The sequence below is a fragment of the Caloenas nicobarica genome, chromosome 11, assembly GCF_036013445.1.
Source record: "Caloenas nicobarica isolate bCalNic1 chromosome 11, bCalNic1.hap1, whole genome shotgun sequence".
NCBI classification, from domain to species: Eukaryota; Metazoa; Chordata; class Aves; order Columbiformes; family Columbidae; genus Caloenas; species Caloenas nicobarica.
In genome coordinates this window covers 4,123,210-4,146,534 of record NC_088255.1, presented here as the reverse complement: position 1 = coordinate 4,146,534, position 23,325 = coordinate 4,123,210, and the positions used below count along the sequence as shown (strand labels likewise).

At 39.2% G+C, this 23,325-nt stretch overlaps 1 protein-coding gene across 1 annotated transcript in view; it reads left to right on the top strand.

Moving 5' to 3' along the window:
* Nucleotides 1-20,467, top strand: part of IARS1 (isoleucyl-tRNA synthetase 1) — a 100,674-nt gene extending 80,207 nt beyond the window's left edge. The window contains exons 27-35 of the mRNA XM_065642476.1: nt 410-584; nt 1,367-1,479; nt 1,763-1,858; nt 3,897-4,073; nt 7,690-7,801; nt 8,787-8,912; nt 14,038-14,181; nt 15,162-15,314; nt 19,845-20,467. Of these exons, the coding sequence (XP_065498548.1) occupies nt 410-584; nt 1,367-1,479; nt 1,763-1,858; nt 3,897-4,073; nt 7,690-7,801; nt 8,787-8,912; nt 14,038-14,181; nt 15,162-15,314; nt 19,845-19,927 (1,179 nt within the window). The 3' untranslated portion in view covers nt 19,928-20,467. The remainder of the gene's footprint in view (nt 1-409; nt 585-1,366; nt 1,480-1,762; nt 1,859-3,896; nt 4,074-7,689; nt 7,802-8,786; nt 8,913-14,037; nt 14,182-15,161; nt 15,315-19,844) is intronic.
* Nucleotides 20,468-23,325: the final 2,858 nt, after the last annotated feature.

Sequence of the window (23,325 nt, the reverse complement as noted above, 5' to 3'; positions counted from 1 at the left end):
ATTTGTCTTCCTGAATTTTGCCAGACCATTTTCTAATGCCACTGCACACAAATGTAATAGTTCTATCTCTTCAGGCAGTTGTAACAATGAAGTAAAAAAGGTTGTTGAATAGGGATCTGATTTGAGTTGAGAGCTGACTCGTGTCTATTAGTAACAGCGAGATGTCGGCCTGAAGGCGGAAGAGGAGGAGGAGATCTTCTCCTGAAGGATAGTTTCAGTTTCAGTATTGGTTGGGTTCATTTGCTCTTGCAGTGTTGGCAAATTGCTTAGTTCATGGAGACAACCATGTAAAAAAATTTGTAGCGTGAGACTTACGATTTCACTGGCCCCTGGTTTTGTACCCTTGCCACAATTGTTAGAGATGGCTGTTCTTTAGCTTCATTTTTTAAATCTCGATGTATTTGTGTAGGAGCTCAATGTACGTCAAGTGACATTATCTACTAATAAAGATAAATACGGAGTCCGGCTGAGAGCAGAACCGGATCACATGGTGCTTGGGAAGCGCTTGAAAGGTGCATTTAAGCTTGTCATGGCCGCAATCAAAGAGCTGAAGAGTGAGCAGCTGGAGGAGTTCCAGGAGACAGGTACGTAGCGGTACGAGCCACTGAACAATGGCAATGTTGACCAGAAAAAGAAGATCCAAAATCCTTTGGCTCATCACAAAAAAATCAAGCAATGGCTCTTGTTTTGTGTGTATTGATCAAGCACTTGCAGGAACAGATGCAGAAGTATCATTCTGTGGGTTTAGGGAACTTATGGCCCACTTCTCTGTTATCAACCCAGTTAAATTTTATGGTAATGAGAACAGAAGAAAAGTTATTTTTATTTTTTTGCTGACAGTAGATTGGAAGTGGCTATGTATACTAGTCTTACACTGTTCTCCTGTTTAAGTGCTATTTTAATGCCAAAATGAAGTAGAGAGTAAGTCGTTCTGTAGGACTGAATCAAATTTGAACTGAGTATATGTGCAGTGGTTTATATTCTAAAAGCAGAGCTTCAATTCTAGATTTACAAGTAGCTGTGAATTTTCCAGCTATACCTGTTTAGTTAACTGCTTGAGTATAAATTTTTATTTAGTTGGGGATACAGGTTATTTTTAAATTTTATTCTATTTTATTTGGATGGTACACAAACAGTTGCTAAAGAATCTGCATTTGAGTGAGTTCTGCTGCCTGTAGAAGTGCTTGTGTGAAAAATCTGAATGTGGGATAGTTTGTTTCTTACTAGTGCTAAACTGCTATTTAAATGTAGTGCAAATATACTGCATTTCTTGTGGTCGAAGACTGATACTTGTCTTAAGCTTTTTGAATTTTAAAAAAACCCCATCCTGGTTGTAAGAGATGCTCTTCACCTGCCGATTCTGCAGGCACCATTGTTGTAGAAGGACATGAACTGCATGGGGAAGATCTGCGTCTCATGTACACCTTTGATCAGGTTGCAGGAGGATCTGCACAGTATGAAGCACATTCCGATGCTCAGGTATTTTATTGGTTACCTCTTTTTTTTTTTTCTTACTAAGGAAAGAGTTTCTCTAGAAGTAATATGAAAATGGTGAGGTGAAAGCTGGTGTGGTTTTGTCTGCTCAGTTAGTTCAACAAATTCCAGGAGTCTATCTTCTGAATTTTGGAGGTGTTCAAGTGCTCTCTTCAGCATCACATTTTGTGAGGAGCTCTATGAAAATGTACCTGAGCTTCTGAGTGAGTTAATACCAGCTTGTTTGAAGTTTGTTACCTATTCAACTGTCTTCTTTGCATCATCTCAGGTTTTAGTTCTGCTGGATGTTACCCCAGACCAGTCCATGGTGGATGAAGGAGTTGCCCGGGAAGTGATTAATCGCATCCAGAAGCTTCGCAAAAAGGTTAGGAAGCAATGCTTTGGAGCAAGACATTTTAATTTAAGCAATCTTTGGGCAGTCTGCAGCAGAAACAGATCTTTTTATTATTCTCCTAATGTATAGATTTCTGATCAGACATTAGTTTCATTTTGAATTTCCATGTTGGTAAGTACCTAGAGTTGAACAACATGCTTGCTATACATCACCCACAGTGCATTAACTAATTTATTTGTTGTACTGAGCCCCTCTTGTTTTCTGACTTCGAGGCACGTAGCAGTGGTTCAGTCCCGGGTAAGCAGCTGTCATGCCCGCCTGCCTCCTGCAAGTGTTACGTTCTGTTCCGTCTCGTTCCGGCATGATGCATCAGCTGGGCTGGGGAGAGCTGAGACATTTGAGCGTGGGATTGCCAAAAAAACCAAACTCGTGGCTTAGCAAATTGCAGGAGGCATTTCTGGCACTGATTTGTATATCTACATTAACGATTCTGCTCTAAATTGTTCTCCTCATACATACAAATGATGCAGTCTGACCTTTATGTTAAAGCACTCTGAACCTCTTCCTTCTCTCTACAATACCAGTCCAGAAAGTGCTGTGCTCACTATCTCCATTTTGTGCCAAGAAGGTGTGGTCACCACGGAGGTGAGGGCAAGTCTGAAAAGCCTTTAATCTGAAGAGGACATTGAGTCACATCTAACTTGGTACAAAGAATTCTAAAGGTTTCAGAACCTTCAAGTTTGAAAAAACCTCATAAAACCAAACACTCCCCCATCCCTTCATGCACGTACACATTGCAGATGTGGAACATGTTGTTCTGCAATATATGTACAGTTTTCCTCCTTGACTAAGTTGGTGGCAATGTGCTAGAATTTGCATCTTTTTCAGACTTACGTCTGAAGAAATCTGGCAAGAGCTCTAAATGGTGTGTAGAGAAAATTTTCATGGGATATGTTTTTGGAAAAGATATCTGTACAGTTAAGAATCTGCATGAATCTCCAGTATAAGACGGAAAAACTACAAAACTACAAACCTGTACCAAAATAGTAATAGTAATGTTAAAAAAAAAAAAAAATATATATATATATATATATATATATATATATATATATATATATATAAAGCCTATGTAGATTTATTTCTGTGTAAAATAAAAGCAGGAAGGAATGTGGCCATGAAAAGAAAACTCTCTCATAAGTTGCTGGATGATTTAAATTTACTTCTGTCATAACATAAAGCCATAATTTGTTCTTACTTAAATGAATATCAAAATACTTAATCTTGCCTAATAATTCACATGATGCTAATGTGCACTTATTCTGCCATTCTTTCGTTCCCACTCCAGTTATAAAAGTGTACATGTAATAAAACACCACAGTAACTATTCCTGGCATTAGGGCAGTCATTACTTTTAGCAGATTTTAGAAATAAAGTTTTCTTAGTGCTGCTATTTTTTTCCTCGAAACCATTTTCTTACTGAAGCAGAATTTCGCTCTAATTCAGCTTTAAAGAGTGTACCATTCAGGCGAACTGCTCTTTTTCTGAGGTATATGTAAGTACGCGAGATGTGACAGAACTAGTATGAAAACTTAAAAGCTGGGTCACCACTTTCCAAAAAGATACCAAAATGTCTGGGAGACTGTTGGGTGTTAAGAAAATGTCACTGATTGAACATTTGTTCAATAAAGAGCCAAGGGTTTAATTTCAGGGTGTGTAAATGCTAGTAAAATTCTCATCCAGAAAAGCTTTTAAATGAATTTGGTAGGCCTTCAGCTCACTAAGGGGGTGAGCTGGTAAATGGATTTGGAAGCAAGACGTTTTGAGTAAGGTACGCGATTTGGTCATTATTTTTTGGGAAAAAAAAAAAAATCATGTTTCAAGCCTCTTTCCTGCCCTTCTGACAAAAGAATTGTTTTCTTATAAATCTTTTGTGGAAACTTTTAACAAATGCCTGGTAAAAATCTTTCTAAGATATTTTTTTCTTCAACTTAAGAGATATCTATCTTTTAGTTTGGATACGTGGAAGTCATCTCGCTGTCATTAACAGTATGTTTGGTGTATCCTACAGCGAAATCTGGTACCTACAGATGAGATTACAGTGTACTACAGAGCACAGCCAGAAGGTGACTACCTGGATACTGTTATTAAGGAACATATGGATTTCATTTTTGCAACAATAAAGGCTGCCCTGCAGCCTTACCCGGTGCCTACCTCAAAAGAAGTCCTCATCCAGGAGACAAACCAAGTAAGAAAGAAAAAGCATTGACGGCATAGTCCGTTTCGTTACCCGCTTTTAACTGAACAAAGTGCCTCGGTTACGGAAAAATTTTATGTTAGTATTTATATGTGGTTTCATAAGTTTTGTGGATGTGGTTTCATATTTATACATTTCATATTAGTCTCTTTGCTTTAAAAAAAGAAAATGGGTGTGTATTATAGTGTTACTTGAAAATGAAGCCGCTTGGGTACCAAAATAAATAAACTAGCTAGTTGTTTGTGTAAGCTTAATACACATTGTTATTTGTAGCTGGGTTAGTACATTGTTTAGACAGCAAAAATATTGTTGCTCTGATTTCTCTTAAGTTAATATGCTTTTGTATTAGAAGCGTTCTCCTTCGAGGCTAAGGAGACTTTGAGGCCTTTTGGCTTAAGACCAACTTCATGTATTAATGTCTGAGAATGTTTTTTCTGCCCCCGTCTCTCCTAACAATGCAGTTTCCTACATGGGCTTATTCTTTCAGCAGCAGATTTGAACTATTTCCTTTGTTTTATTTGTAGTGTTTCTTCTGACATGTTTTGAGAATACTTTTGCCACAGTTTTATTCAAACTTGTATTCAAAAGGCATTCCTAGCAGAATTGTGGACGAAACATTCTTCCATCTAAATTTCATGCTAGACTAGAAAGACAAGAACAAATGATACATCCAACTTAAAATTTGATTTACAGAATGTCTTGGGGGTCTGAGATTAGCTGAAAGGAAAGTGCATGTTTCATCCATCCTACAGTATGTGTATAGGAAATGTTCTATACTTATTAATTACACTTCTGAAGTTGTACAGATTTGAAACAAAGCTCTCTTTGGCCTTTTTCAAAGCTATTAGTTTAATCTCAAGACAAACATAGGGAAAAACAGTATGTAAAAGCAGAGAATATTGTGGTTGAGAAACTGGTGAAAATATTTGGCTATTTCTTCTAAGTACTTATTTGATTGGGATACTGCTGATGGACAGTTTGATGTTAAGTCAACATCAAATCTGAATTGCAACGTAAAAGTGGCTAGGGAAAAAAAACAAGTATAGTGCTGGGAAACACTTGTCTGATTGCCTCTGAAATTGCCCAGAACTTGAGCTTTACGCCTGGTCGCTGTGTCGTTCCATAAAGCTTTCCTGCCTGTGCAAGGGTGGTTCCCCCCCCATTATTGTTCTGGTTTTTAAACCTTAATTTAGCAGATTCTAGTGAAGAAAAACATGGTGGAAAGCTGAAAGATGAGTCTATTGGATTAGTTTTATATAATGCTGTCTATGTAAAGATGAAATCTTGCCCTGACAGGTGCTGGTTATTACGGATATAATTGATAGCTGTTGTCTGGATGTCAGCAAAAACCAGACATCTGTTCTGTTTTGGAAATGATGAGCCGGTATGTAAACCAGGGAGAGGAGGTTTGTGGGTCAGGAGGTTTGTGCATTTGCACAAATATCAGATTTCAGACTGGGAAAACCTAAAAAATTATAGCTGAAATAACACTATATATGGCAGAGAGTTCTGTGTGGCTATTGCAGTTGATTAAGTTTATAGACATGTAATAATCTTGTCATGGTCATGGAGCTGCGAGTGCCCACCTGTCAGCTTAGAATCTCAGGTGTGGAGGTTTTTTCCAAACAAAACCATCAGCAGTGGTTGATTGCAAGGTCTGTGTACCGAGTCTATAGAGTTCGGGTATGGTAAATGGAAGCAAAGAAAAGCTTTTTAAGTAACCGCAGAGTTGTTTGTCGTTATTTTACTTTCAGGAGTCCCAGTCACTACAAAGTCCCTCCCTACAGAGTTAACCTGTGGCTTTGGCCGCTTGGGTTGCCCTCTGCATATTTGGATGGTTCCTGTATCACAGACTTGCTGTGCCTCGAATTGTTAGTCAGATACTTAGACTTCAAAGTAGAGGTTGCAGAGAGAAAGAGGCGACAGATTTCAGTGCAACCATAACGTCTTCCTTGGAAGTGGCGCTTTCTGGGCTGTGGAGGTGGATTGCTTAGCGCAGATGTTTGACTCTGTACTCTGTTTTTTCTGTTCTAGTGAGCTTGTCACATTCAGAGCCATGAATAAAAATATCTGAAATGAAAAAGCTCCTCTTTAGGGCTTTGCTTTGGCCCTTTGGAGAGTTGAGGACAGCTGCAGCTGTGTGCCGTGAATTTGTGGCTCGGTACATCAGGCACGGCCATGGTTGGTTGTGTCTTCAGCAGCTGGAGCTGCGTTGTGCGTTGTACTAACAGTGTCAGGCATAAAGACCAGGAAGATGTGAGTTCCAGCTGAATTGTGCATCAGCTGCCTTCTGTTGGTGGGGGCTGATAGCAGCACTGACATGGAACATGCTTATAGTGACCACTGGGCACTTTCAGACATAAAAGCAGATGCAAGTAAAAATAATAAAGTGTGTAATTCCACAGGCGAGTTCATAAATTACAGCAGCCACGACCGGATCTTTGCACCAAATTTCAGAAAGCTATTAAAAGAAGTAACAGAAATCTCCACAATGTTGAATATATGTGAAGATCGGGAAAAAATGAAATGCAGTCTGTCTTTTCTACAAGTAATTTAATTGCATTCAGGATCAGTGTTTCTGTAAAATTATGCTGGATCAGATTTTGATACAAGGCCGTAATTATGAACTCTTGTCCCAAAGGTCTGCTCTCAGAGACAGCAAAAAGTCAGCAGTTGCTCAGAAAATACCGGGAAGGAAAAGCACCTACTTGAAAAATGAATTTTTAATTGCTCGTAAAATTGAGTAAACACAAAATTAGATTTGCTGCTCCATAAGCGTCTTTCCCTACTTTGCAATAGGAGCTCAGCAAAGACGGTCACTTGAATGTTTGTCTGACTCTGAACCTTACCAAAGACTGTCTCTAAATTTACAAAAAATTGGCTTAAATGGCCACTTAGTACCAGTTGTTCATGTAAGTGATTTCCTTATGATATCTGTTTAATAACAGATTTTAATTAAGAGATCTTTTAAAGTGTGATTCTCATGAAAAGCAGTACAGGTGCAGGAGTAATTCCAGCTTGTACTTTGCTCAGGAAGAGAGACCCATGCTTGGAAAAGCTACCAAATAAGTCTCTTTCTGTAGTATTGCCACAAGATTCCCAAGGGTCTTCGTCCTGTTTCTCATACTTGTTCCATTTCTTGATGGGGTGCTTTTAATTAAGTTTCAATTGATTCACTAATTGCTAATGGGGAGATATGCAAAGGTTGACTTGGTGGCCCCTTGGAGCCCGGTGAAGGCTTCTCCAGACAGCGACTGCGAGCAGGGCCCAGATACTTGGAATTACCTCCGGAAGAGTGTTCCTCTCTTAAGTATTAGTATATTCACTTCTGGATTATATTTTCGGAGACACTCATCACTTGTGAAAATCAGGCTGTTTATTCCTCTCTGTTTTTCTTATGTGTTAAATGCTGTGATATCTTTAATATATATTAAAGAGAAATTAATACTTGAAACACTCTGAAGGAAGATGTGGCAAAAGTTGCTGTTTTATCGCAAATCCTGTTTAGTACAAGACAAGACCTTAATGTTGTTTTTTTTAAGCAAACTATTTTGTTGTGTTTGTTTGAAACAATATTCAAGTGATCATAATATTCCTCTTTCTTCAGCTGAAGGGATCAGAGCTAGAAATTACACTCGTCCGAGGTGGTTTGTGTGAGTGTGTGGGTCCAGCCTGTGCCTACGTCAACCTCAAAGTTTGTGTTAATGGGACAGAGCAAGGTAGGAATGTATTAGGTTTGATTTGTCAGTGGGGGTGTTAAAAGATTATTTGGAAAACCGTGTGATGAATGCTGGAGCCATGGAGTTGTTTGAAAGATGGTGCAAACTCCCTTCCAATAGTAGCGTTAAAGACTTCTTTTAAGTAAGTTTATTAAAAGCAAAAGCACGTGCTGTCCGTGAAGTCTTCTGCTGTGGACCCGAAGTAAATGCTCAGGTGTGCACATGAATTATTTATATTCTGCAAAAGGGTTTGCATGTGATTATATGGAGGCGTACACAGTCTATATTTGTGCGTGTATGTTCCCCCACGCTCAGAGTGTGGACCTTGAGAATTTTTAATTCTTGATGCAGTCCTGTAAATGTAGGTGATGCATTTCTCTGGAAGAGATACTCATTTTGAAAAACTTGGATATTAAGTATAGAGCCAAAAAGAATACTTAAAACTAGAGAATATGACTGTGTCTTGGATAATCAAAAGACGAGTATGGTGTTAAAAGTGTTACAAGGTTGAGTTAGTATATTAAAAGGGGAGAAAACTAAATGTACTGTATGGAATTTTCTTCCTACATGTGTTTACAGTTTGTGTGTCGAAATAAGCGTGCCTTGTTCAACATGGTTCCGAAACTGCTTACTGGATAATCATGAATGTAACTATAGAAGCTGGTAAACATCTCAGGGCACACAGTCTGACAGTTTTTAATCAGTATGTTACTGGATTATAATTAAGTAACAAAAATTCAACTATTTTGTTAATAAAAACAAATACAGCTTCCATACTCTAAATCCGAAGTGTACTTGAGTCTGTTTCCCTGTTTTCTTCCCTCTTTCTCTTTCTTACTACAAAAATTTCTGGAAAATGCAGTGTTGCCAGTTTTAAGTTAGATTGGAAACCTCACTGGAAGTAATTAGAAAAACTCATTAGAAAGTCATTGAGACTTGGATGTTGCTTCCAAACTGCATTTTAATTTCTTAATTTTGGTTTTAGATGGTGTATTGCTGCTGGAAAATCCAAAAGGAGATAATACTTTGAACTTCACTGGGCTTGTAGATGCCGTCTCCTGCATTTTTGGTCTTAAAAATTCAAAACTGACAGTTTTTAATGGAAAAACAGGTAAATGGAGTATGACAAGGAAAATTGAAAGTTTTTCTGACAGCAGCTAGGAGTTATTTACTGTGTAATTTTTCTATGTACATACAAAATTGTGAAGTAAATGCATAAGGAAATATTCTATTTTACGGTACTTAGCTTATGAGACTGTGTTATAGTCACATCAAAATGTTTCCAAAAGCTGCTGCTAAATGATGCTCGTCTCTTCTGTTTTTGTTATTTCCATTGCAGTTCTCATCAGGACAGAATCTGATTTATTTCAGAAAACGCTTCCACCGGGTGCAAGCAATGCTATATATTGATGGCGAGCTGCCACCAGCTTTTGCATGCCTTTTTTTTCCCTAATGCCTCAGTAGGCAGGGTGAGAACTTAATTTGAATGCAAACTGCTATCTGTAGAGGAAGAAGTGTTGCTTTTTCACCCTAGAGAAACTTGAGGATCTCTGCATTTCTTCTTTTTAGAAAAATCTATGGAATATTTTTGCAGCTTGAACCTGGCCTCTGTTAAGGCTTGAGAATGTAAATTATCTCCTATGGGTTATATATAGAGTTACAGACTATATCATAGTTGTGTTCATGACAAAGATGATATAGCTGAAACAGGGAAGAGAGAAGCGTTATGGAAGTTGTTGCAATTAGTGACTGTACCAGCAAACTGGTGTTCTCTCCTGTGATGAAGATGCTGCTTTATTATTACATTCCATATGTAATAATATGTACTTCAGTACATCAGAAAAAGTTACGACTTAAAAACCAGCACACTGAGAACAAGATTGCACTAAAAACCAAACACTTTAGTGAAGAAATACAGAAAGTAGAGTCCTTAACAGTGGCCATGCTGTAATATGACTTTAGAGATGTTTCAACAGTAATAAAACCTCCTTGTACATAGTGTGATTTACAGGCACATCTTGACCTTCAAGCTTTGTTTTCACACCGTTAATATTAAGTCTAAAATGAGCGACACAGAAATTATACTGCAAAAGCGTTTACTGGACGGCTATAGAAACTTTTGCTTTGGGTTTTCATAGAAGTATTACTGAAGCAACATCTAAGGGGGAGGCACTTGAGTGGCTGTTGCGAAAGGCTGGTTTGGGTGCCCACAGGGCTGATGAGGGTTTAGTTTGTCTGCCTGTCAGAAGGGGAACAGCCTTGTGTCTGTCACGTCACTGTTACTATCTCAATCTTTCGTTTTCTTATTTGTCTTTTCCTGAAAGTATTTCTAGAAGAATTATTTGTGGGAGTTTTCATACCAGATGTGCAATCCATTTATCTTACTGTGGCAAAACCTCTTTCCAAGTTGTGCTCAGCTGAACTGAATAGTTTTATCATACAAAATGATTATTCTCTGCTTTCACTTGTAGATGATTTATAGGAAATTCTGGATCCCTCAGTATCTTCAAGTTTCGGTTATGTTTTAAAGGAGGAAATAGTTTTCCTTGAAATAATTTTCCCAATAGTAGTGATATGCTTCATAGCAGTGTGGTCTGTGCCCACAGAGCTGGGTGGGCACTGGTACAGTTCATTACCATCACAGATACCAAAAGATGACCTGCAAAAGGTCAAGAAGAGTTGGGGAGCTCTCATTAAGATTATTAGCAGCTTGACTCCTTATTTGGTTTCCTTTCTGCCACTAACAGGACAAAAGGATGCAGCATAAATCTATTAATGCTGAATTCCTGAAGGAAATGGTAAAGAAAATGTAAACCTTGCTTCAAAGATTCTTTTCTGCTGTAGCAACGAAGGCTTTATTTCTTTCCTTTCCATGTTGCTTTTGCTGTGTACGTACCATTTTGGGATTTTCTATCTTGGCATGCTGATTTTAATCTTTCACTCTCTGTAAGTGGTCTGGGCAGAGCAGCTTTTTTCCCTGCCCACTTATTAACAACATGAAAATTCCCTTGGAAAGATTAGATTATCAAATTCACTTTTGTTGCAATTTGGCAGAGATCTCAAATAAGTACCGATCAGCAGAATATATGGCTTCCCGAGGAGTCAGGGTCAAAGGCACGTACAAAGGAAGTAGCTCTTAAAGATGATGGAGAATAGAACCGACGTTCCTGAGGTTTGGCTGGGATACAATCCCTTTGCTTTATCTGCCCAACCTTTGCACGGGTAATGTTAGGTGAGGCCTAATGGTGATCCCAGGGTCCCCTTAGGTGAGGCCTAATGGTGATTCCAGGGTCTCTGGGTAAAGCAGGGGGTTGGTATCAGCTGCTGCATCTGAGAGGAGCCCTGAACAAAGCTCACGCACTCCGGACCAATTCTTGATGAATGGTTCCCCTGTGTGTTAATAAAATTGTGACCCAGTAAAACCATATTTCTGGCTCCTTATTTTCTTTCCTGTGGTTCTTAGGACTGTCCACTTTACTTGCAGTAAGTTATTATCTTGTTTTCTAATTGTAATAAAGATTTACATAGGGTTGTGTAATGGCACGAAACCAGGCAGTTCTTGTATTAGGGCAGGCTGAAATATGTCCTATCCCTGGTTTTCAGTGCAACATTGAAACAATGGGATAAACATTTCTTCCCCAACAGTGAGCTGATGTATTTTGAGTAACTGCAAAAGCGCTGAGCAAGGCTCTCAGATTTGTACTGATCTTCAGAAACCGAGAATAGAGTTTGTGTCCTTTTACATTAGAGAACAAAACCAACCAAACAAAACAAACCACCAACAAAAATAAAACTTCAAGGAAAGAGGCTGGGCTCAAGTCAGAGGGTAAAAACAGTTGTCTGTGATTTTCTTTGTGCTCTGGGTTGCTAAAGCTGGAAATTTTCTAAACTTCTTATTGTGAATGCTTTTTCAGTTGTACCTGGCTTTGATGGAAGTAGCCCATATTGAAAAAGTCCTATTTGAAAAAAAAAAAATCAGCTATGGGAATAAATGAAGCTGTAAATCATGCTGGGCTCAAAAAAGGAGTAAGGGGAGGAAGGTGAGGCAGAAGTCCCTGTACAAACTTCTTGGTACATGTCTTATTTCATCTCTATGATTTTTCAGATGGCTCACTTTTAAAAAACTCTATTCATGGCACTGTTTTCTGAACAAGACTACAAAAATATTTTTTTAATCTTTAATTTTTAAAAGACCATGAGGCTGTAAGGTACCTTAGAAGAGTATTGCCACTTAAATCTCAGCTTCAGGGAGAACAGACTTTAAAAGTGATTTTAGTATTGATGAGCACTTGTACTATCTGCTTGTTTTCAAGTGTATTGTTATAGATGAAAAATGATCCACTTTTTTTCTTGCTCTAACTAGAGAGTTGTATGAACTGACTCCATCGGCAGCACCCTACATGAGCTGTTCCTTGTGACAGTGTCAGCAGTCCTGTCACGTAAAATGCTCCATTAGCTAAATACAGAGATGGCCACGGCTGCAGCTCGTGCCCTGTCACCCTGCACGGACCCTCGAAGCTCCCTGAGCCGCGCTCTGGCTCTGCGGAGCGCCTGCTCACCATGACCTAATGACCGTACGTACATGGCGAGCAGCGCTGCTCTAGGGTTCTGTGGGGAAAACCCTGCTGCTGACTCCCTTTCCATATGATGAAATCTTGTTAATTCCTCTCCACTTCTTAACTGAGTTATTTTCTTGCTTTCCTGTAAGTAAAACCAAAAGCAAAGCCCCCTCCTCTGCTTGGCACATGCCCGCACCTCGAACGTACCAAAGCAGCACTTGGGCAGCTGGCAGGTCACCACTCGCGCTGGAAACTCTGCAGTCTTGAGAACTGAATTTTAGGAGCAACAATGAAGTTTTGTCTTTTTCTTTAAAGATTTATATATACACACACATATAAATAACACGTTGCTTTTTAAAAGGTAGCACTTTGGAATCTTAGCGGCTGTCTGAGGTCTCCATCCTTCCTTAGGGCAGTCTCACCAGCCTTCCATGGTGCATTGCACTTCGGTCTGTGGCAGCTGACAAAATTTTGGGAGTTTGTAGCCCGTGATTACTTTTTACCTTTTCTTTTTCATTGAAGTTGTGGTTGGTTGGTTTGTTAGATGTTGTTTGGTTTCGTAGGGGGTTTAGTTTGTTTTTCATTTTGAGTTTATAAACATGACTGGAAAAAGAAGTGCCCCTTCTGCCCCCCTGGAATTCATGCAGATGAACTGATGGAGAATAATCTTTGTAAAGCGCAGGCCCCGTGACGTGTGAGTAGGGCTGATAGGGAAAGAAAACTGTTGGAAGGAGATGACGGATGTGCCTGTTCCGTATGTACAGGCAATGCACAATCCTCACAAGAATTTAGATCTACTAATTCTTACTGGTTTTGGTCTTTGGAGTTCTTTTGTAGCTGCTAAAAGCTTTGTAGCAGAGTGTGATGGTATTTCTCTGTATCTTTAATGTTGTGGCTATCAGCAGCTTTTTTTTTACCTCTGTGATAAGACAGGCAGCTGCTCATGAAGGTAGCGCAGAATGCAGCCTTCCATACCTCATTTGTATTACAGAAACCTCATTAGCTTCTCATCCGAGGGCTTCCAGGGTGCTGGTATTACTTCTAAAATCCTTGGAGACGCAGGTCCTGTTTTGGGTCTGATCTTCCACCAGTTTCTAAATACGCATGGCTGGAGTCATCTGCTGAATCATCAGCTACTGCCAACACTAAACACAAATTTTAATACAGGGGACATTATTCAGGAGCCAACCAGCCACTGATTTTATATTTATTGTCGTCTGGTGTTTAATGAGAGAAATGTCCTGATGTGACACATCAGTGACACATATCCAGTGCAGCTTCAGCTAGTGAAGTCAGGGTAGAGGCAATGGTTGTAGGTTTTAATTTAATGAGATAAATTGTTTGGCTTAAGTGAATGATTTCTTGCTTGGTTTAAGTTATTTAACTATTTTATTGCGTGAGTAATCATGTTGTATATTTATGTGCATAAGATATGTTACATAGGAGCTAATTTCCATAGCAGATTTAAGTACTCTGTGTTATTAAAAAAACAAAATATTTCTGCAGAAATTCCATTTTTCCAACTAGAGAAATGCTCTTTCTTGAGCGAGGAATTGCGAAGAGGGAAACGCTTCCACAGTGGAATCAGTCGTTAGAAAGACTCGTTGTCAGCTAATGGAGTGAGAGCTGGACCTCGGCTTCTCTGTAATGGCCTGACTCATCTCATTGCCTTTTCAGAACTGATAAACAAAACTGACTTGCTCAGTCTCAGCGGAAAGACTCTGCATGTGACAACAGGGTCAGCACCTGCTCTGCTCAACTCCCCTGATGCTCTGCTCTGCCAGTATATCAACTTGCAGCTAATGAATGCGAAACCACAAGGTACGGTGGATACTGAGCCCTCCTCACATACAGGCTGAGCTTTTTTGTGATGCAGGTTTTGGGCACCATTGCTTACTGATGAAGATAAGTACCTGTATTTTCATTGATGGTGATTTTTCTTTTTCTCTTAGTATGTGCTTTCTGATAAACACAACATTTATATTTAGCTTTTCTTTCTCTTTTCGTAAAAGAAAAACGAGAGCCAGTTAGAGATAAGGGACAGCTTCTAAACATGAGCCCTTCAGCATTGTTCTCCTGTTTGTGACCATCAGCTCACCTGTGCAGTTTATTTTAAAAGGCTGAGTCTAAAACTGATCAAAAATGAGGAGGGCAGTGAAGGAGCTGCCAGCTGTTGACTGAGGCATTGTCAGCGGCCTGTGGAACACTTCTCAGTGCTATTTAAAAGCCAAATGAATTGTATTATTAACCTTATCTGGAGTATAAATATGTGCATGTAATTCTGTTCCACAGCTGCTAATCTTGTAACTTCTCTGAATCCTCACATGGAAAAAGTTGTGTCCTTAGTCACTCCCTCTTAATCTCTGCCCTGGTATGAGTCTGTTCTAGACTGTCCATGCAGAATCATATTGACACTACCGGGAACCTACTTGGGCTCAAAATTTGTTTTTAACTGGCAATTTGCTCATCAGTAGGTACTACTTCTGTAGTTGTTAGTGGTTTGTGTTTCCAGTTGAAATATTTCATGTTTCCCAGTCTCCAGGTTTTCCAGTTCTCCTGTGTAAAGAATTCTGCAAAGTTTTCTTTTATTTGTCAAGCTGTTAATAATCACTTATACTTCCAGTTCTATAATTCATCAATATATTTAGTGGATATCTGTAAGTAGGTTGGTATTGGTATTTACTCAGCACTATGAAGAAATGGAGATGAAATGGAAGAAGAAATCCTAAATTTCGATTTACCAAGACAAAGAAGTAATATCATTCCTCACCAATAGTGATCCAACTGTTTATCTTGTTCAGGATGTCAGAAAGGAACAGTGGGAACTCTTCTAATGGAAAACCCTGTTGGTCAGAACGGATTAACGTACCAAGGTCTTCTACATGAAACAGCAAAAGTTTTCGGGCTCAGAAGCAGGAGGCTAAAACTGTTCCTGGATGAAGCACAAACTGAGGGTAAGCACAAACTTTTAGTTTGCTTGTCCAAAGATACTTGGAAGTTCTTGCTGAGGAGCAGCTAATGAAACCTGAGATCTAGTTTAATTACTAAATGCATACTATTTACACGCTGGCTTCTAATTTTGCCCAGTAATTCAATAGTTATTTCATTAAGTCCTTTAAGCACACATGTACATTTAGAAATTCAAAGCTCTAATGCATTCCCTTCATGAAATGGCCAAGACAAGATCTGTAAAAGTTTTTTCCTTTTGGAATAGAAAGGTCAGTCAGCAGCGGAGATGTGTGCTGCGTGCTGCTGGGACTGAGCACGGACAGCAAATCTCCTCCCAGGAATGAGTGAGTCTGAAGTGTGAATATTTGAAGAACCTGTTCCAATTGTTCCTGTAACATTCATATTGTTGCGGATATTATTTTTTTTTCTTACTTTTGGAGAAGGGGAGTGGGTGGAAAAGAGTATCAGATCTATTTTAGACTTGTTTGAGTAGGTCAGACTTCGTAGGGTTCAGCAGCTGCAATTCATTCAGAATACCTGGGAAGTAGGAAGCTTTATCACACAGTCGTGTATCTGAAATGTTAAAGAATCTTCCAAAACCGCAGACAGATGGTGAGGCTTAGAAACAAAAATCTCTGATTCATGAGAAAGATAAAACTAGAGATGTACTCAGTTGTAGTGCCAAAAAGTTGGACCTGAGAAAGATTTGGGACTTTATTTGACAGGAAAAATGGATTTGAAACTACATGGTAGAAACCCCAGATATTTCTGTGTGTTCAGGAAAATCCAACTCTTCAAATGAAAGGCTGTCAAGGATTCTGTTTCCAGTTTATCACAGTGGCATGATTTACAAGTGGTTTGGGAGGGATACATGACACTTAACTTATCCCATGTTAGGTTACCTGTCCAGAACTTAGACATCTTGTTTAAACTAGTTATCTAATCACGGGGTGGGCTGGGTTTCCTCTGGGGGCACCTGGCAGCTGAGGGGAGATGAGGAGTGTGGCTGAGGCGCAGCTGCCCGAAGCTGGGGCCACTCACCGGTCCCTGCCTTCACGGGATTCCCATAGGGTACGTTAGAATCAGAGCAACGGAGGGGTGGGTTCTGTTGTGCATTTTTTATACGTGTGTGTGGGGTGGTTGTTGTTGTTGTGTTGTGTTTTGTGTGTGCGCATTTTTAAATTATTATCATTTTTATTTCATGTGACCTGAACTCTGTTTATTCAAAAGCCATTTTTGTAAGTAGAATAGATCTCAAATATCGATGAGACTTGCTAGTGACAGTTTGAGCTAATGCTAAAACTAATGTGCCGAATGGTGGTAAGAAACACAGAGAACTGGAGACTCGGTATTTCGAAAGAGCACAAGGCCCAACAACCAGGTATACCAACCACACTCACTTGGCATAAACAAAAAGTGTACTTGTGCGTGAAACCTTGCCGACTAGGAATTTAGCCATTCAGGAACAATTGATTTTGTATCTATTTCTCTTTTCTGTCATTGTTACAGGGCAAAAGGGTTCACAGCAGCACATGACATAGCTAAGATACTAAAATAACTACTGCAGAAAACTTTTGAGCTTTGAAAGAGGAAAATGTATAGCCTTTAAGTCTCAATTTATGTAAGGATTTTTTAAATGCCTTTACCTAAAAGGGAAATTGCTATAACATTTGTAGGATGAGTTCTCCAGAACTATTTAAACTTTATTTAAAGTGTATAAAGTGACAACTCATGATGATGTGAAAGATCAGATTTGATAACTCTTCAAAGGCTAAAACAACTGATTTGGGTTTTTTTAGACTCAGAATGTAGAGAATTTGGTCCTGAAGGTTTATTTGTGTAGCTAATGAATGCTTATGCCATATAGCTATGCATCTGCTGTCTGAGATGTAATTCTCACCATGCAGCTCTTTTAATAACATTTTAATGGTATAAACACTGACATAGTTGTACTTTATCTTCAGATCTCTTTAAGTGCTGCATATAAAACAAATATTTTGATGCCTCTGGAAAACATTAGTTCAATTAATGTTTATGTGCATTGTTGCAACTTTGTAATCCCCTACTCATCTTTTCATCAATATATTTTAAGGTTCTACCTTCAAAACAAAAAGTGTTCAGTCTCTTTTCTTGAGTAGGTTATTCTAATTATTTATTCTAAAAATATAAAATAAATTATTTGCTGTTAACAATTTGAAATGTTTGAAAATAGGCCATGAGCTGAAAGGTTGATGCCTGTTTTTATAAAAGGAAAAGAAAAAACCAGTCACTTAGAGGAAAACAAGGTATCAGTTTTGAAATAATTGTTTTTATAAATGCTGTCAGGTACAGGCAGTTGGGCGTCTGCCGTCTATTGCACAACAGCTTGCCAGCTTTTCAGAAATGAATGTGTTCTTCACCCCCCTTTGGAATACTGGAAAAAACATTCTATAAATAAATGTCAAAGTGGTGAGCGTTGCTTATTCATGAGAATGAAACACGGGTTACAGGTGGCTGATTCAGACGCGTTCGGGATGGAGGCAAAACTTGTTAATGTGCTAACGTCAGAGCTGTCCTGCGGAGGAATTGGCGGAGGCAGGAGGGTGTCCTTCTGTTGATAAAGTTTCAATTTCTAATAGTAATTATTGTCTTAAATACTGTTGAAAACAGTGGCTTTATGAAGTTCCTCATTATTCAGGATTTTAAAAACGAATCATTAAAAGAGGACTTTGAGACCACGTTTGGAGTTTGTTTGGCTGCTCCTGCAGGCCAAAATAACTTTTTTACATACGGATGTAACATTTTCGTGGGGAGGGAAGGAAGGTTAACGAGGAAATAAAGCACTAATTGCTGAATTGAATTATACTTCCACTCTGTAGTTCTCTAAGTGGGTATTCAGCTGTTTAAAGCAGAGCATTGCGCTGGAAGAGAACTCCTGAAAAACAGTACCATCAAGATCCATAAGGGCTTCTTAATCAATTAATAGATGGCTTTTAAACTTTGATGCAGACTATATCTGCTCAGTCTAAAAATGAAATATTTTTTTGAAGAAAGATGGGGGCCTTAATGTTAGAAGGAGCGTGAGTGCTGTTACTCGGAGACAAACCTCTCGTTGCCATTTCTAGAACCAGCGTTCACTTGGACACCACGTTACTGAAAACGAAACTGCTTTTATGTGATGTCCATGGAGGCACTTCTCAGACTGGCCCTCCCCACCGCACACGCGCGCATTTGCACGCGCGCATTTGCACGCGCGCATTTGCACACGCGTGCCCGCAGCCCCTCGGTCGCTGCCGACTGGGCAGAGTTAGAGCAGCGGAACATCAGCCGTCAGCGCGTGACACAGAGCAGCGCACAACCAAAGTGTTTCTACTGAAAAAACGCCCAGCCATTCGGAATGTTATTAATCTGTCATCTGCGCTAACACTAGTGCCAAATTTAAAATTTATCTTTTGTTTGCTTGTGTTGTCTTTAGGGATTCTAGTGTGCAGAGGAACACCGTAACCCCCCGATATGCTTTTGCTTTGGTTTCAGTGGGTGTATTTGTGGTTACTGCGGGGAAGTTTCTTAGGAAGGAGACCTCTGGGATATTTGTCATTCAGATCACTTTTGTTCCAAAGCTGTACCTCCCAGTATTCACAACAATCTGCTCTGTCCTTGGGGGAGTTTGTTACAGCTGACGGGTGCTGGGAAGCATTGAGCCAGCAAACATCTGACTTCTTGGGAAAAATGCTCTGTGAGGTGGCAAGAAGAGTGAAAGAGATTTCCAGTTCCTACCAGCTTTACAAGTGACTTTTCCTGTAGCCACAAAGTACAGTTACTCTGTGTTTCATAAATAATCATAAACCCTGAATAAACCTGTTGGAAATATGCCATATCCTTAAAAGAGGTTTGTTGGGGAAACTTTATCCTATTACTGTTCCAAACAATATGCATATAGCTCTGAAAGACTTAAGGAATTGATCCGGTATGCTATGAAATTCCTTAGGCATACCCGGCGAGATTGCTACATTAGTTTTTCAGCAGAGACTGCTACGATCCTTGTTTAAAGTATGAAACTCCCGTTAATGTATGCACGTTCTTATCCTTGTGCTCCTTTGCACGCACCTTCTATCTTCCGTCAGGGACAGTGCACTAGAGGAGGTGGATCTGCGCGGCCATTCTTGCAGCGTGTTTACACAGGACTCTGGTTTTCAGTGCATTGTGTTGTATTGTTAATATTGACCTCATATCATTGCATTATAAAATTCTTAACTAGATATTTTTCTGTGGGAATGGGCAAGCCGGGAACTGTGGGCTGACAAAGGCTTTCAAAAAATTCTACTTTGTCACCTAGAACAGTATATTCATCTCTTGCAGTGGCAATCGTGGCGTGTGGTGACCCTCCCTTTAGTGCACCCTGCTTTAACAGGAGGGGATTTTGAGCTGAGCAGTTTCTGTCCAAGTCTCACTTTGAACCAGTAGAACTGTCTGAACAAAATTTTTTTAAATGTTGTTTTACCTGTCACCAAGAGCACTGACTGTGTCCTTCTGCTTCTCTTGTTTTCTTGGTTCAGAGATCACAAAGGACATCTCCATGAAGAACTTGAACATGAAGACTGTGTATGTTCGTGTCATACCCACCACAGCTGAATGTTGAGAATTCCATTTTTATGAATAAGACCATGTAGACTTTTTTCCACAAAAAATGACGTAAAATTAAATCAGTAAGCTTTTAGATTAACATCCAAGTTGTGTATGGTACTTTTAACATCTCAAATTGCACACAGGATGTTTTCTACCAGTGCATGTCTAATATGCTGCTCTTTGGTTTCAAATACAATGTATTTTCATGATGTTATCTTATAATACTGTAAAATTGGTCCAGAAAAAACATCAGAACTCCTTAACTTTAGATATCTATGCAGTAATTTGCCTGAAAAAAATGGGACTAGTACCTCAGTAATGCTGTTCTCTGCCCGCCCTTTATGCAGGGGGCATCCTCGATTTTTTCCATGGGTTACCTACAAGGCTCTATGATATATATTATATATATACACCACGTTACAATAGCTTTGAAACTTATTTAAGAGTTACCTGGATTTGTTCATTCAAACTAGCTGGATTTTCATGAAGTGTGTGGCTGTTGATTTAAAATACTCCCTAATTTCAAGGCTTGGAACAATAAATTTGCTTCATCTCCAAACTCTTGTTTCTGTGAGTTCAGAGTACTTTGTTTCCTTACATTTTCTGAAGAAGACAACACTTACAGCACTGTAGAGATCAGGAAAACCTAGAGAAACTTGAAATCTGAAAATGTCCATACTGAATGCTAATTAATGACTGTTTGGATTATGATACCATCAGGCTTTGTGGATTTTGTTTAGTTAGAGTTTTTTGGGAGGGTTTCAGACTTAAAACCAATTTTAGGTCGAAATTAGTGTTGGGTTTTTAGTTTTTATAATAGTCAGTACAACTTGCCGAATGTTTTACATGTTAACTCATACATCCATAGGCAAGTGAAATGATCAGGCCTTTTTTCAGTTTGGGGATGTTTTTTGGCTGGTTAACTTAAACTAGAAACTTCAGCACACTTCAGTTTCACCATGTTTCAGCGTGTTGGTGACGGGCGCTGAAGCTCGCTGCTGTACAGCACACTGGTGCGCCAAGGGACACGTGTGTGCAGCTGCCTCCGCTGCTGTGCCTGGGGTGGCTTCCTGAGAACAAGATCACGTGCACTGCAAACAAGAATTAACAGAGAGTAACACTTTGTAAGAACAACAGTCCTCCTTAGCGTGTTTTTTCCATTGCTCCGTGTTTTTTATCTTTACGCTATTAATATAAACCAAAGCATTTTTGTGATAACACTGTGTTACCAGGAATAACTATAAATAAATGTTCTGTGTAACTACAGTGCTCTAGTGGGCTGTATCAAAATTGTGAGTACTCGTTTGAAGTAAATAAGTCTCTGGCATTCAGCTTACATAAAATTATTTTTATCAGTATCAAAAATGTCAGTGCCTGAACCTACTGAATCACTGGCCTGTCCAGTGTAATGAATATTGGACATCGCCCTCTACCTTTCCCTGTAAGTCAGCTTGCTTATCTTCTTATCGATATAGCGACATGGAAATCAGATTTATGTCAATTTTTTTTTTTTCAGTCACATTAAAAAATATCCAGGTTATGTCTTCTACAAAGGTAAGGTTGCTGTTCCTAAATGGAATAACTTTGCTTTATTATTTATGGAGAATAAATGAAGATGGCAAATGATTGCAATCTAACCTCATTCTTAATGAGACGATCTAAGGGGACGTTACTTGCATTTTTAAAGAGTTATTTGGGGTTTAACATTGTGTATGTGTAACTTTTTCTTTCTAAGGATGTTGGCTGGCCAGGTTCTGTGCAAGGACTGGATTAGATTATATATATATATATATATGCTTTCCAGTGAATTAAAAGCCCAGCCAAGATTTATAAATTCACTCTGAGTTACAAACAGAAAATCTTTAACAGAATCTTTTTTCTTTCTCAAATATGCTTATAGCTGCTTAATGTCAAAAATAATCTGCCCTTAAAAGGAGAAATACTTCTTGTGACCTTAGTCCAATCATCTGGTACTTCACATGAGTAATAGTTGATTGGATTTCCTTGATTTTCTTTATGTAAATAACTGCTTTATGCTGAAGATGAAAACTGGCCTTTCCCTTGCCTTTATCTATGAGCTTTCTCTGTGAAGGCGTTCTGCAGAATAGCACTGCCTGTAACAACAGAACTTACTGTCAGAGGTAATGGATGTAAATTGTTTACTCCCAGGGAAAGAAGTGAAGGCAAAAACATTGCTGATCCTGCTGTGTGTGTCCCTTAGTTCTTCAGGAACCATGCAAAGGCATTCGGCTTTAAGACAAAGTTAGTGGAGACAGCGCTTTATTTCTGTAGACCTGATACTGGTCTAGTTTTGTGCATGAGGCTGCAGGGAGGTTGCTGTATGAGCGGAACTACCCGTTATCTGCTTCTCAGAGAGTGTTTATGGAATAATGGAGTTTGTACCATACTCTGAAGAGCCACCTAAAAAACACAGGGAGGCTGCAAGAATGCTTTCCTGCGGGCTTCTAGTCTTGCCACGAAATAAGAAACAAAATATGGCCACAAAGATAATGGCATGTTGAGCTGCTTTCACAGAATCTGCACGGTGCAGGTACAGAGCGCACCTGGAGTGCAACCCTTGTTTTCAGACACAGCTTTAATGGAGGCGTGTTGACTACGTGGCACTTCATATTTTATAGAAATGGATGTCTTAGATTTGTCTTCATGTTACCTAGCTGCATTTCTTTCATTTTAGTGAAATACAGGTATATATTCATACTGCTTGAGCTGGAAGTAAATGGTACCACACTTTGAACAGCGTAAGAAAGTATTTCCACTTGCTGTCAGCGTGGAACAGGGAATGGCGCAAGTCGTGTTGCAAGTGGCAGCGTGGCACGAAGGTTATCTTTCTCAGAAATGGAAAACTCTTCCTTGTCAAGGAATGTGTTCAGCTAGCCCTAAATCTGTCTTTAGAGAAGTTGACCCAAGAAATCCTTCAGTAAGATCTATTTTTATTTTCCAGTTGAGTCTTGAGCTTAAACATTAGAGAAGGAAGAACTTTAAAGTAGATTTAGTCTGTAGGGTGTGTAGTGGAAACTACGTTCAAGCTGTTGTCTCCCAGTGTAGCTTGATTGTGCTTTTTTTTTAAGGTATTGATTCTTTAAAGTGAAGTGGGTGTTGCATGGGCACAGAGTTACACTATCTGCTTCTTCGCAGGGTTATGGACTTAATTTCCAGGGTCAGAAATAGTGTGCGGTGCTCATTACTGCTTCCCTTGCCTCAGTCTCCTTTCTTCACTGTGTATACGCTTGTCATTCTTCCTTTTTCTTTCTTTTTTTTCTTTTTTTTTTCTTTTTTGGTTGGAGTGTGGTGTTTTGCTGTTGTGTGTGGATGGTTTGGTTTTGTTTTTTTAACCTTACTGCTTTTAGTTTCTCAGCTGTGGCTTTTTATCCACATCCACATACTCCTCAT